The 15931-nt window shown below is 38.8% G+C and overlaps 1 protein-coding gene across 5 annotated transcripts in view; it reads left to right on the forward strand.

The window, feature by feature from the left end:
• SULF2 (sulfatase 2) overlaps nt 1-15931 on the forward strand; it is an 89343-nt gene that overhangs the window by 21561 nt on the left and 51851 nt on the right. For 2 of the 5 annotated variants that reach the window (XM_030288583.4, XM_041720222.2), the window contains exons 1-2: nt 7506-7852; nt 13576-13822. The exons of 1 other annotated variant lie outside the window; for it this stretch is intronic. In XM_030288583.4, the coding sequence (XP_030144443.1) occupies nt 13648-13822 (175 nt within the window). In that variant the 5' untranslated portion in view covers nt 7506-7852; nt 13576-13647. Of the gene's footprint in view, nt 1-7505; nt 7853-13575; nt 13823-15931 lie in introns of those variants that run through there. 2 more of the 5 variants (XM_030288584.4, XM_030288585.4) reach the window with 2 other exon arrangements.

Here is a 15931-nt window from a genome sequence, read left to right on the forward strand (position 1 = left end):
AAAGGGAAGGAATCTATACACAGGGATTTATTGTTATTTACTGTCTATACAGACAGTTTATATTCATTTGATCCATCTAAATTATTCCTGTATTTCTGCCAGTTTGGGATGTAGCCAGAAAAAATATACTCTGGCAGACATTCATGGGTTGACCTTTTCTCAATCAGTGAACTAACAGTAGTGATACTCTCGATGTAAGATTTTGGGACTGTGACCTAGGCTGCAGCTCAAGCCATCAAATTTTCTGCCTCCAGTAATGGAATATATTGCCTGCTGAGCTCTTCTCAATAATTTTGTCTTTTAACTTTTTTTCATTTCAGTGAGTATTGTCTTCTTGTATAAGCTTACACTTTTTCTTCTCAGGTGAAAAGGGACGAGAGAATTCTTGTTTGCCTTTCCATTTGGTACATCATCTCAGTGCCTCACTGCAGCAACACAGAGGATGACAAAGCATACAGCTAAGTTAGAAGGCTCTGGACACTTAGATATGGACTTCTAAGTGGAGCATATGGAATTTTTCTCAAGTGTCCTGAGAGCTGCAGCTCTAGTTTATGAGGCTCAACCTGTCTGTGAAAAATGATCTCTGTGGAAATATACTCAGATGTCAGAAATATACTCAGAGACTCCTGTTTGGCATGGGAAGTAGTGAATGTACTTTGGGACTCTCAAAGCATTCTCAGGAATTACCACTGGAGTCAGTCATGAGAATGATAAGCATACTAATGATACAAAGGAACTGAAGCACAAATAAAGAGGTTGTATTGCCAGACATCAAGAGTGTTCAACTGCAGTTTCAGGACTTAAAAGAAGCTACATAAATTTTCAGAACTGTTTTGTGTGGCTGCATTCTACTTCTGAAAAATCAGTCCTCTCTGTTTTAGGGGTGTAAATGAGACTTACTATAAGTAAGAGACCTTACCTGTAATTTGTTGTTTACTGATAATGCCAGAGCTTTGCAGTGATAGAAAAAATAAACTGTACTTCTAGTTATTAATATATTTCTCTCTGAATTCAGGGTCAGACATAATTATGGAAATCAGAAATAATACATATTCTAAGCTAGAAGGGCAACCATGACGTTTAATTCTTTTGTCTGAGGGAGGCACCTGAGAGAGTGGCACAAGTTGCCCAGAGAAGCTGTGGCTGCCCAATCCCTGAAAGTTTCAAGGCCAGGTTGGATGGGGCTTGGAGCAACCTGGGACAGTGGAAAGTGTCCCTGCCCATGGCAGGAGATAGGAAGGAATGTTCCTTATTTCCTTCCAACCCAAACAATTCTATGATTTGAGACATCACTGGGTCAATGGCCATTGATGGAATAGTATTGTAGTTATGATCTAGGCTTTTTCATATACAGGAATCTTGCCACTACCTTATGGAAGAGTGTAAACTCTAAAGGTAGGGGACTGATACTAAAGCTCATATGTAGGTTCAACTTTATTTTTAACATTTTAGAAATGAAAATAAAATGTTCTTTAGCCAGGGGCAGTACATGTTTCTTTTCCAGTATCTGTTTTGAGCAAAGTAGAAAGAATTTGGATGGCTTTAGTGTCCCTCAGACATTATATAAATAATCTCTACCCTTGATACCTGGTAGAAAAAAATGAAACTGATTTCTCATTAAAAATCAACTTTTTCAAAATTATAGCAGTTTATATTTTAAGAATGCACAAGATATGCATTATATCTTTCAAAAGACTGTACATTACCAATAATGAAGCTACCATAACACTATCAAAACTGCATATGTACTTGCTGATACATCTCTGTGGTCTCTAGAGAAAGTAACCTGCATACCCAAATGCACCAAATGATCTTACACAAAGGGAATCAAGAAATCCTCAAGGTCCTTGCAGATGATCAATAAAAGAGGTACCAATGACTGGTAGATGAATATTTCTCATAAAGTAACTACTCTATCGCTGATGAATTGATTCTGACCCTCAAGGGAAATCCACAAAATACCTTCAGAAGATAAGCCTTAGTATTAAAATTCATGACTCTGATAAAAGGTAAAAATTATAGACTTGTTAGACATAGGTTTTAAAGGTGCATTGTAATTTTCTTAACCTCTTTTCTCATTTCTCCCACCTCAGTAACAAGTCTGTGTTTTTCAGCAGATGAATTACTACCTTATTTTAACAATCTGTCTCCTTTTTCTTTGTTAGTAAGCTTTCCTATACCCATGATTTTAACTACTTTTCTTTCATGGGGCTTGATTAACACATTAGTTAAATTTAGAGCAGCTTAACTTTAAAGATAGCTACTTCTGTTTCAGATCTGAAGAAGTGCTTGATACGCCTGAGGCTGTGTATGTTCATTCCCATCTGTAGCAGTTGATCTAATAACAGGTATCACATCCCACCATAAGCTTTGCCTCACTTGTGCTATTGAGGCAAGAGAATAAGGGTTACCTTCTGTGTGCAAAATGCAGACAGTTGTGTAATTTTCTCTCTTAATATTTCTTGCTATTGTCTATTTGAAGCCCAGCTTAGAATAAATAAATATTCAGTCAGATCCAGATACATTATATATTACTATGGAAGTAATAGTATGAGGTAGAGGGGGAGAACTGCTGAACAGTGATAATTGGAAGATAATGAAAAGCAGAGTAAGTAAACTTAGCTTTCCTAATAGAGGTAAAGGCTGGGTGCATCCCATTGGACTTTGAGCCTACAGGATAGATCTTTGTAAGTGAAAGTACTTCTGCTGTAAGTACATCAAGTTCACTTGAACCTAAAGCTGGCAAACAAAACCTTTCTATGGCAAAAAGTGCATAACATAGATTGTATACCTGTGCCAGTGCGTGAAATGTGCAGAGGCAGGACATGGAGGTGACCATTCAGAGGGGTAGGACTGGGCTGCCTAAATGGAGCCGGTGCGGTCACGCGAGGAGACCCTTGGCTGATGGTGAATGCCCAGGGGACCACAGGAAACACTGAAGGTTGTTGTGCTGAGGCCTGCTGTTCTAGCCAGCCTCTTTATCAGTTGATTTTACGTTTTTCTGCTTTAATACTTACAAATCAGAGCATAGTTGTTTTTAGATAGACATGGAGTATTTTATCATTACATACTTTACTATTTTCTTAAGAAATATTATTTAGATAAGAGAGTGGATGTTGTCTTCCCTAGGAGAATTTTTAGTAAAAAATAATAGTAGTCTTTCACATTTCGCATCACATACCAAATTGTGCTGAGAGTGCAGCTAATCGTCAATTAAACAATGTGTGCAGTTGATGATTGGCCTGTTGCTCCATATCCATAAAACGTCCAGGTGTTGGAACAGGAGGCAGCCTGAGCACTGTAGTACCACCTGTTGAAAGTCAACAAGGGAAAATAAAACCAGGATGCACAAAATAAAAATATGAATTTTTTATAAAAAGGAAAATTCTTTATTAAAACAAGTTACTAAATTATTACTGACTTGCAAGCAGCTATTTTAAGAGTCACTTATAAATGGGGTAAAAGGAGGCTGCTGTTCTTCTTCCTTTCATGGGCTATGTGACCAACAATAGTTCATTGAGTTAACATTCTTCATCCTTCAGATGCACCCTTGAGCATTATTAATAGTATTAATACTCAGGACATGCATAGTAGTTTTATATGTAAGCTTCAGGATTCTGCTATTGTTTTCTTACTAATTTCTCTTTGGCATTGCAGGAAGGATTTGTTTTGGGTTTGTAGTTGAGATAGATGAACTATGACTTGTCAGTGTACTAGAATGTTCTTTTTATTGCTGTTACAACCTCCTCATCATCTTTGTTGCTTCAATATTTTGCTGAATAGCCTGCATTCACTGTTACAAATTATGATCAAAATTAATTTTATTAATATTAAACTAGAATTATATTGTGTTGCAAACTCATAGTTGTAACCAAATTCATACAGTGTACTATACTTAATCTTTATTTTCACGCAGAAGAGTATAATGCTTAGCATTTGGATCAGGCAAACTAGGTGATTTTTTTTTCCCCTTCTCTTTTGCTTTTCCTGGCAGGGTTCCCCTTTTTCACTTTCTGTAGTACCTCAAAATGTATAAACCATTTTCCCCCATAATGTGACTGAACATTTATTGACAGTGCAACTTGACTTTAAAAGGCAAGTGTCAAGCAATTACCCATAAAATCATATTGAGCTGAAGTCTGTCATATAAAACACAAGGAGTAGAGCATGTTGTGCTGTTTATGCCTTCCTAATGGCATTTTGATTAGTTGTTAAGCAGTATTTACACATTTTATACAAGTGAAATGTAGTTGTTTAAAGTAGTAAGAAATAAAATCATATAAACTCTGCCATAAGAGCTCTGACCGGTGTAATTACTATACCTGTGGACTTATTACTGTAATAATTTATCCTGAGGAAAAGCAAGGGAGATCACGCTCATGTTCTGTTGTTGGCTTTATATTTAGGTCTTTAAATATGGCTCAAAGTGTGTGTGTGCACATTAAGAAACATAAAAGCAGAGAGGAGAAATCTAAATGACTAATGGTGTGAGAGGTTTATGTATGATGAGTTACTATAAAGCTAAGGATTAGCAAGTCTGAAGAAGAGTTAGGAGGCATTGTCTAAGTATGTAGAAGTGTGAAAGCCAACCCTATTTTACTGTTTCATGTGACATGAGGACAATATTCAAGCTCTGAAAGCACAATATATTTGGCAACAATGAAAAAGACATGCTTTACACAGCATGTTGCTTAACTTCTATTTTTGAGGATTTTTTAAATGACTCTTGGACTCCTGTCTTCTTGTTTCCCAGAAGTTGCTTCTCTGTATCATTGGCATGCTGCCCTTTACTCATGACATTTCCCCTGAGTGCTTCTTACACCCTGAAGTTTTAGCTGTTGTCTCAGAACTGATTAAAAGATAATGCTGTGGACCCCCACTGTCTGCCAGGTAGATCAGGTACATGCAGCTCCATAGTTTGCTTAGTAGTCCGGCATGCATGTTGCATACATATGTCTGTGTTAACCTACTTGAGAGGAAGGTGGACAGAGAACCTGCAGATTAAATTTTTGAAGGAATTTTTGTGGCTAACAATGTAGATGGATGTGTGATATTTAAAGAAATGACTGCATGTCTGTTTTCTCCTAGCTTTAATAGGTAAATCCTAGGATAATTTTAGAAAAATTATTTAGATAGTAGGCAACACTTGTTTATTTGAGGTACAGGACAATAAATTCAAGCTGTTCAGTGGCACGCTGCAAGAGAAATCTGAAGTTTATTTGGTGTAAAAGCTCTGGTGTGGCAGTGAAAAGGAATAATCTTGCTTTTTCATTATATCATTTGAGCTCTGATCAGCTATGATGATCCATATATACCAATGGAATCCTTTTTCAGATAGTGAATAAAATTACTTCCTTTATTTAAAAAGGAGATACCTGAAAGGTTTCTTCATCTTTGCATGAGTCAGTTTTCAGACCTTCTTGTTTTACCAGTAATTTCACATGATGTTATTGCCTTAGACTTCAAATGAACCACAGTATTTTAAATACATCTGTATCCTGTGTGTTTCTGGCAATAGGAAAACTAGCTGAAATCACTAAACCACTTTAAGTTTGGATGCAAACAGTTGTTACCCACCCTGTTTTGTAACCGTGCCAGAACAAGTTCTTTTGAAATGCATGAGATGAAAATGCCATTTTCTTGAAGAGGAAGCACCTTTCACTTTGTAGGGTTGTCTCAGACCAGGGGTTGCATTATCCTCTTAATGCCCTTGCATAACTCCCATTAACATTAATAGAAATTACATGCACTCCCTGTGAGGTGAATGTACGCTTTTGTTGAAATGAGCAATCTATTGTGACAGATTTTCCAGTGACATTAAATCAAATTTAGATTCCTATACTAATGTCACTAACACTAGTCTTAGTATCTTTTGATGCTTGTAGTTTATATTAGTGAAATTGTAGCTTTGTATTAGGTCATGTGTTTCTTAAAATGGAAAATCCCATTTTCAGTCCTCTAGAAATACAGGGAGATAGTAAATTGTCTTCTTCAATGTGAACCACTGCTATAGTAAACGTAGGATTTTCTTTGGCTTTGTAGTTACTGCTCGCAGTCCCTTTAGAGGTAGTTTATAGAGGTTGCAGGTAGCAAACTGTTGGCCTGTGGTTAGGGCAGAGGGATGCTAGCTTCCACGTTCTGTTCGTGGCCTGAAAGGCTGACTCTGGGTGACTTAGCTGCCTTTAGACACTAATTCATATCTAAAATGTGCAGAATCAGAACATCCTGGCTCACAGGTGTTTTGTGAAATTATCTGTGGATTGTTTCATTGTGAGTTGACAGTTGCTAGCAAAATGTCAAATATTATCTCAGAAAGCAGTGAAATAATTTTATCACAATGTTAGTGAGATGTAGGTCCTGTTTTATGCACATCATGTGGGTCTATGATTAGCGTAACTCCCTGTTAGGGAGTGGTTTATTTATTCCAATATAGTTGTGCTGTTGCAGCCCCTAGTGTGAACACTGTAGTACTGAAATACAGTGTTTTTCTATTGCTCATTCCTGTCCATACAGGAGCACACTTGGTACCTCAGCAGTGACATCCTTGTGTTTGAAGGAAGTGCGTGCCATTTCACAGTACAGTATCATATAGCAGGATGTTTAATACCCCAAGATGTTTATTTAGAATCTGTCTATGCACAGCCAAGAACAGAGCCAGCAGTGAAAAAATGTTCAAGAGTGTTAGCCTTCTCCAGCAAAGTCCAGGTGAGGTCACTGGGGCAATACTTGTTTTAAAGCAAAAGTCATAATAAATAATAGATTGAACAGAATATTAGATGTAATAAGAAGTGTCAGGAAATTCTGGGCTGCATGTCTTGACACTATCAGCATGGGAATGCCAGAAGAAAATGTTTCATTCTTATGTTGTTTTTTTGGGTTTTGTTTTTTAACATGTTAATCTGCTAGTATCTTTGAAAGATACTTTTAAAATACTTTTTGAAAATACTTTTTAAAAGATACTTTTAAAAAGAGGTCTTTAAAGTGTCCAGTGAATAACTTACCGATTTAGATAGTTAGCCAAACAAGATCCAGGAGTAAAATGTAACTGGCTGCAAGAGTGTAGACAGCACCTTTTGTGAACATGGTCCTTACCTTTGTTAAGCTTTTCTAAATTACTAATGAATTTCAACTGCAGCAGTGGAACGGCGTCTGTGGTAGCATGTCCTTTTAGAAGTCTTTAGGCTCACCCTCACAGGTGTGTCGGGGCAGGGTCCAGGGCAGAGGCAGGCCTTCAGCCCCTTTGGAGTCTGCCACTTCTGTCCTCCGCCCCACAGCGGAGTGGGGGGTAGCTGCTGCGTGGGGCTGGCAGCGCTGGCGATAGGGGACAAGAAGAGCACTGACTATGAGGGGTAATTAAATTGCCCTTCTTCCGCCTGCCATGGACTATCCCCTTTGCTTATAAAGGCTCCGTGCACCAGCCGGGAGCTCGGCTTCGGACCTTCTTTGGAGCGGGGCTGGCTCTGGGACCTTCCCGGTCTCCCCGTGCGCGCCGGAGTGCGGGGCTACGCCATCGTCTTCACTGCGGTGCTGCCGCTGGACTTTGAACAAGCCCGGGGCTGGTGGGACAGGTTTCTTCCCTGCGCGCTGCTGGGCATTGCGCAAACTCGGGAGGAGGATCCTCGAGGTAAATGAACATTTTAAACGGGAAGAAGAGAAGAGAGGAGGAAGAAGAGGCGGGGGCAGCACCCGCCCGAGCGCTTCCTCTAAACGCTTCTTCGGGAAACGGGATTCGACTGCTGCCCGGCACCGCGGCCGGAGGATGTGCTTCCCCGCGCTGCCGGGCCCCGGGATCCGCGGGCGGGCGGTGGATGCACCCGCCCTGGCCTGGCACGGCTGAACACCGGCTCCGTGGGTAAGTGGGAACGGCTAGAGGGAAGGTCCGGAGCCGCCACCCCGCCTTGCGAGCTAGGCACGGCAGGGCGGCCGTGCCGCTTGTGCGGCTGCTGGCCACGGAGCCAGGCTGCCATCGCGGGGAAGCTGGGCGGTGCGTCTGAAGTAGTTGTATAGGGACCGGGTGGGGCTGGAAGTTGAGCGAGGGGGCCCAGGGCGCGGGCGGGGACTGGAGGCGGTGCGGTCCCACCGGCCTCGGCCAGCCGTGCTGGAAGCTGCCTGGAGCTCCCCCTCCCTGCTGCGGCCCTGCCGGCCCGGCCCGCCGAGTCGGCGCTCGCCGGCTGCGGCCGGGGGCTGCGGAGCGGCCGGGGGCGTCGTGCCGCCCCCTCGCGAAGGGGAGAGAGCCCGGGCGGCTGCAGGGGGGTTCCGAGGGTGCGGGCTGAGGGAGCCGCACCGCGCCGCGGCTGTGCGGAAAACAGCTCCCAAAAGACAATTGGATACCATAGTGCTCAGCTTCACGTTTGGAACATCACCGGACCGATACGGGCAGTGTGTATATCTGAACGCCTCTGTGTGTTTACAGCTGTGTAAACACAGGGAGATTTCCTCCCTCCCTCCCTCCCTCCCTCCCTCCCCCCCCCATACAGCTACAATAAATGTGTTTATTTGGTAGGACGCATTTGTGTAATGATAGCTCGTTTTGCTTGCTTTTTCTATCTTGAAGAACTTGCACTCGTTCCCTTATAGTATTTTCAAAACTGTAAGTCTGTGGTTTTTACTGTACTTAATACAAGTTAATATAATTATCATTAAACTCAAAGACTGCATCTATTATGTATAAATATGTGACGATAATAGGTAAAATAGCAAAATAATTCTTCATTTCTTTCAAGTTCTTGTTGGGTGTTGCATATGGTGCAGAAAAATGTGTTTATTATTCTGTATTTGGGGGATCCAAATAGCATTTTAACCTATCAGAGGACTGATTAATTTTCTGTGTGTCACTGGGAAACTCTAACAGTAATATTCAAGCAGCAGGCAGAAAGAAAGTAGATTGAGGTGCTTACAGCATTTCTTAAAATATCAAGTCCTAGGGAAATTTATACCTCATTTACAATTCTGTTTTATTTAAAATAAAGTTACAAAATCTGAATGAGATTTTGTAATGTGACCAAGCTTCTCTGTGATAAGTATTTTGTTTTTGTCTAGTGTTCACCAGCATAAGGCAAGAAAGTCAGAAGAATCTATCTGAATAGTACTTCAGTGACTGTAAATCAGCACAACTATAATCTTCAAGAGTCACATTTAGCACTGGGGATTTGATTTTTGTATTTTCTCATAAATTTTGACTGCCTGCGGGGGGGGTGGAAATCAGAAATTAGAAAACTATAAGCAAATGCAGCATGTTGTTAGATTACAGCAGTAATGTTGATACTCATATTCCCCTGGGAACTTTGTTAGATTGCAAACAAGATTCTTCCCAATCCACATATGAAAATGTATTATCTCTTGCAAACACAATATAATGGTTTGAAGTGATGGGGGACAGCTTTATTGAGAGAAGACCTAGCATAACCAAAGCTCAGTGCAAAAGAGTGACTCCAGTTAAAAGAACAGAAGCACAGCTGAATCCATTTAACTGGCAGAGTGGATTTGATGGGGTTGGTTGCTAGGGAATGTCTCCAGCACCATGTATTTCAAGGAATTTAAACGCTGGACGAATGACACAGCTAGGTCTGCTTAAATAATCTGCCTGGTATTGGCTCCAGCCATTGGGAGCAGGTGTGGGTTGCTTCTCTCTAGCCAGTTTTCCCTTAATGTGCAGTTCCACTATGTGGCTCACATGCAGTTACCCTGTTCTGTGGTGGCTGCTGAGCAAGTTGAACTTGTCATACCAATTCTGTATTTAGTGTTTCGTATCCTTTTTGTGGATAAAATGAAAACAAGCTAAAACAAATAAAACCCAAAACCAGTTAATGCAAACATTACTAGAAGTAGTAATTTCTAGAAGTAGACTTGAAGCAGACATATATTTGATACAGAGTTACAGGAAGAGTCAGATGTTATTCTTGGTTTTGTTGTAATAACTGAATTACCTGACTTCAGTGAAGTTGCACAGAGCTTATGTGGGGGACAGTTGCACTGGGACTTGCATTAGTGAGTTTGGGAGCACCAGTCTATGCAAGCTACTGTCAGTTACTAATTTTGCACACATGGGGCCTCTTACATCTGTGCCAAGCAATACTAATCAATAGCATGTTAAAAATACCATCTGGGATAGAACTGATGTCAGTTATCTCTGTGCATTCTGCTGCTGTAGAACTGACATTAATTACTGAGGGCAGTGTTATAAAGAAGTCTTTCCTTGCTACTGGAAACAGCCCTTTGCTGACTTCTTTTATAATTGGAGTGTGGATGTCCGGCTTTATCTCTTCAACATATATAATGTGAGTTAGTGTAACATTTTGTGTTGCCACAAAGGAGAAAGTAAGAGGACCAGATTTCCTCAAAAGCAGCCTTCTAAGAAGTTTTATAGCCTTAAGAAAGCTCAGCTAGATGCCCCATCTGAAGATTTCATAAATTTCTGATAGTACTTTCCTAAATATAAAACGTGAGTGACTAGATTTTTCAAGTTTGTATGTGTAATGTGGAAGAAAATAAGAAGCATGCCTAAATCTCACGAGAACCACTACAGATTAAGCATCTTTAATACTGGAGGATGGCCTGCAGAGGCACAGAGAGCAGTGGACCATCTGTACCACTCAGAGCAAAATTACATTTTGGAGAGGGTGCTATATTAAAAGTGCTATATTAAAAGAGTGGGGCACTGCTGTGGTACTGTTCTGGCTTTGTAAGTTGCAGATTAACCTTGTTGACAGAAATGGGAAAAGAACTGTTAATAGAAACTTCGTGGTGTTTCTTCCTGGAAATTCGCTGAAGACTAGGGGTTAAAAAAACCAATCTGTATTTGGCCACAGGCAATCCATGCGGGACACTCTTGCTATTCTGTTGCTAATGTGTTGCTATTCTGATAGCTACTTAAAGCTAGCTTTTGGATTGTACTGCATATATCCTGTTAATTATGGCATGTATGTCTTGTGAAAACATACTTTTAAGAAATAGCTTATTTTCTAAAATTGCCTTGATTTTCTTACCTACTTATTTCTATGACTTTTGCACATAATTACATACTTTCAGTTGATTCCCGGAAGTACTTACCCGGATAACAATGGGAACATAACACATCACAATGGTGAAAAATATTCATTGTGTGGAAGTGAGATAACAGCTTTGGTGGAAGATGCCTGTTGTACCTGACATGAAATTCTCTCTTTCACTTGCAGTATCTTTTCAGAGATTGCTAATTCTTTTAACCACAAATATACAAGTGTGGATAAAATAGCTGTGGGAGAACAGTTTATGAGCATCCCCAAATGTCTTAAGTATTTCATAGAGAGCTAAGCAGCTCTCTGAGCTGGGAACAAAGTGTGAGGAAATGACTGGCTAAGGGGAGAGAGGCAATGAGGTTGTGAGGTTACTTCCATGTATTTGTTTTAAAGATGAGAAAAATGTAAATGCACTGACTGTTAAATGCATAACACTGTAGTGAAGATAATTCTGACCAGATATAGCAAGAATGGACAGCCTTCCAAATGCTGCAAGAAAATTAGTGAATGCTTTTATTTTGTGAAGCTGTTGGCTAGTATAGAGTGAAGAAAACCCACGTGAACTTCCAGACCTTCAGAAACATAATGAAAACATCTATAGTGTCAGTTTATTTTGTTTTAACAAAAGTACATCTGTAGTACTTTCTGAAGAGCAGAAGGCATTTCTCTATCTCCTCCCTCAAAAAGTTTGTGTCTGAGAATATGTGCCTACTAAGCAAACTTTCTTTCTACCCTCCTCTGTTGAAACAGACACAGGTTTCTTTCACAAGCTGCTTTGTCTGTTCCAGACAGTAACACACTGACTCTGACATTATTCTGCCCAGTTATACTGCTGTAGATGGAATTCTTAGTACAAGGAATGAAAGTTGATTGGACAGTGTTTATTTTGCTATAGCCTGGCATATTTCTTAGCAGCAGCAGATACTGAAGCTGCATCTGTAAAATTTGAAAGCTCTTCCCCTGCCCATTGGAACAAGTGATGGGATACCTAAATAAATTTTTAGTTTCTAGGAAAAAAACTTCACCTACCTGTGAAACCCACTGGACAGACTAGTAAGAAAGGAGGATTTTTCATTTCCTCAAAACCCTGTCAGTGTGCAAATTTGGAAAGTACCCTTAATAAATATTCTATGTTAGTATAGCAATGTATCTGTTGACTTGTGTGAAAATTCAATATACATTTCTTATGTGAGCATAGAAACTGATTATAATTTTTCAGACCAGTGATTTTGTTATTGTGTGAAAACTTTGATTAAGAAAGTTTATCTCAAAGAGCAATTGCTGACAGATATGAAGTAATAATGTGGCTATGAAATAATCTGTTGGAGTAAAAATTGTTTTCTGTAGGGAAATAGCCAACATGTTTCTTAGGGTAAAACATAATTGTACTGTGCTCTTTCTATTCTGACAATTCTGGGCTTTAGAAAAATCAGAGAATCTCTCTTGCATCATTTTTAATTGATTTTCCTTCTTGTACAAAAGGTCATTGGCACCAGTCCAGAAATAGACGGGGAGCAAGTAGGAAATTCATAATAAACTGACTCATTGATTGCTAGATTTGACAAAATAATTAGTATTTGATATTTTCAGTACATTTTTATGTTGTTATCTTGACTTCTGAAAGCAAGAGAAGATCCCTTTATTTCAGAAGATGACTGAGCAAAGCTGTGATTTCAAAGATTTTTCAGCATGCTAATTCATTTCCTGTAATCTCCTTGTAGGAATTGCTAGGAATTTTTCATTGCCTCATTAATAGGAATAGTACAAGTTAGATGTGCTCTGTTTTGCAATCAGGTCAATTTTGGGGCATATGCTCTGTTTTGTAATCCAGTCATAGGCAGTGCAAGTCATTTTGGTGCATCCATTCCCGAACATTAGCAGTAATGGGCTTTCAAATGTGTTCATTATTAATAAGGGTATTTTTAAAAAGTGTATAATCTTGGAAGCAAACAGAAATGCTAAAGGGATCTTGCGCTAACATCAAAGCTGTAGTAGACTTCAAACAATATCATAACATAGTTCCAAGATCAGGGCAGCTTTGCTCCTTAATGGAATTTGTAAGATAAACCAGTATATAATAAATCTTCTGTCTGAGTGTTCTCTGACTTTGCAAATATGTTGTTAGCTCAGTAAATTTTACTACAGTCTTGTTTAAAAATTATGATAGGTAAGGGTTTTTTTCTCTTCAACATATGCATTTTTGATGTAAACAAAAATGTCACCTGTAAACAGATCACTAAGGAAGAAGAAGGAAGATGATTGCTATTTATATGTATGAAAGCAAAAGAATTTGAAATCCTGCTAAATCCTTGAGCTTGCTGCCAGATCTGAGCTTTGAGTGAAATTTTGTTGCCTACATTTGTAACAGCTTATGAATTTAATTTTTTCAAGTTTCTGCTTCTAGCTGGCACTAGAAAAATAAGTGTTTTCTTTGGGAGTTTGGTTAGTTTTTTTGCTTAGGAGTTAAGATTATTTCAAGTACATTGCTTTTTACTTCTTTGGAGAGAACCTGGCTGTTCCCTGATGGGTGCAGAGGGGTGAAAATATAGATAAATACTTGTTTCCCTCTCCCTTATAGGAGACCTGCAAAGAAAAAGAAATAGAAGTCATTAATCTACCTTGTTCAGAGAGAACATTAAATCAGCACAGCATGGCACAGCATAGTATTGTCCTTGGATTATTCATGATGACTGTTTTATCACTGTTGGATGGAAGTTCAACTTTCCTGTTAAATCAACGTCTGAAGGGAAGATTTCAAAGAGACCGTAGAAACATCCGCCCAAACATCATCCTTGTTCTTACTGATGATCAGGATGTAGAACTTGGTAAGAGCTCAGTATAAAGAGAATTTTGGCCAATGTGTATGACATTGCTCTTTCTTGAAGCTAGATTCTTACATTCAAAATAAGAATTTTTTTTCAGTGTGAAAAATGATAAGAAGAACAAGTTTATACCTGGCTTTATATAGAACATCCTTTCCATCTGCCTGCAATTCAGGGACAGCAAAAATTAGTCCCAAAATGTTAAAGTTCCTGTTCCTGTGGAAATACACAGTTCATGCCTGTCTTCATCTAAACACCTAAACTTTGCTTCTGGCAATTGCAGGCATAACTTGGGAAGCTGCATGCCAAAACAGTAGGTTTAAATTCATAACTGATAATTGCACCATGTAATTATCCAAATTCTTTTGTGTAATTGCAGGCATTCATTACATATACAATTTTCATGTTATTTACTTAAATGTTACCTAACACAGTCATACTATTCTTCTAATCGTCCATTTAGATGTGTAGTTGAATACTGACCAAAATGACACAGAATGAAAAGATCTAATCTGTTATCAACGCTATGTTAATTGTTGAAGAAAGGAGATGAAGATTAAACACATGCTTTGCCTAATGATTTGGAACAATGAATTAACCTGCAGTTTGGCTTTTGTTGTGCTACCTGAACAAGCTTGTATTTACCAACTGCTCTCTTTAGTTTTGAGAAGTGTTTAACACAAACAAGTTAACATTAATAATTTTGCATTAGAATTATACTCTCATATGTGTCTGAAGCCTCAGTCATCTGAAAAATGAGAACTCTTGTATGTGTCATCTGGTGTGGGAGTTTTGCCCCCAAATTTTTCTGCATCTGATTTCTAGTATTGCTAGGAAAATTTGGAAAACAGACCTCACAAAAGAAATAGAACATAAAATTAATCAACTTGTACTTCTCATGCACTTACTCATCTTGTTGAGAAGTTAATCACAGCAATGTTGCAGTCTTTGTACAGATGCTTCCTTTGTATCAATTTTACTGTATGTCTGCAGTATCATAGATGTCACATTCTTCTTCAAGGTGGTAAGAAAGCTATACTATGGAAGTAATCTCATAAAATTAAATGGTATTCAAATTATCAGGATCAGATGATGTTGTTGTCACCTTTTTTTAATGATTACTTGGATCAGAAATGAAGCAATTTCAAGAATCTATATCCCAAAGAACCTAAGTACATTTTCTTGCAGGCTTGGAAGGTGGTCCTAAAAAAGGTATAATCTTCTATTTTATGCTAGCCTTTGTGTTTCTGATGCAATTGTGTAAGTCCTTTGGGCAGTATATTTCATTTCTCTGCTAACTAGATGCTTTCCAATTTCAAGGATAATGGGCATGTGTCCACGCAAATTAGGATCTAACTAAGGAACATCCATTTGATGAAGCTGAGATTAGGTATTCGTCATTTGCCATTAATGGCTTTGGGTGATGCAGTATTTGTGTGAATTTTTATTCTTGTCTGTTCAGCTGTCCAAGTTAAGCAAAATTACCAATTGGGGTGATTGTAGTTAGTGCATTTAAGCAAGATTAAAACAAGATGTGAATTACAAATAAAGCTAAGGAAAAGTTGGAAGCTGTGAAAGCATAGCAGGGAAAGCTGTAGGTAAGATTTCATCTGTTTCTAAGAATATTCTGTAACTGATGGGTGTTTTAGCTGTCATTGTTCTCTTGCAGCTACTTTGGAGGTGAAAGGGAATAGAATGCAATCTCAAGTGCCTTTAACAGCATTTCCTTTATTTATTTAAAGATAGATTTAGCAATGTGCCAGTAGCAGGTGGAGCTTACCAGAAAGACAGTGTTGTCCTTTCCTGAAAGGAGATTGTGGTGGGTTTTTTTGTTTTGATTTTTTGTGGGTGTTTTTGTTTTGTTTTGTTTTCATTTTTTAAATTTGCAGTACTGTTAATCATGAGTTTTACTGGAAACCAAACCTCAGCCTTATATTGAAAGAAGGAGAATACTGATGAAGGACTGGTTGATCAAATGCAGAATCTCTGAAGGACATCAAAGGAGAATGAGTGTAGATTGTAATGGATACAAATGGGAGAAGACAAATGAGAATGCCAAGAACTGTGGACATAGACATATTTGATAGACTGTCTAATCAAAAGACTTGTATT

The sequence above is a fragment of the Taeniopygia guttata genome, chromosome 20 (genome assembly GCF_048771995.1).
Source record: "Taeniopygia guttata chromosome 20, bTaeGut7.mat, whole genome shotgun sequence".
NCBI lineage: Eukaryota > Metazoa > Chordata > Aves > Passeriformes > Estrildidae > Taeniopygia > Taeniopygia guttata.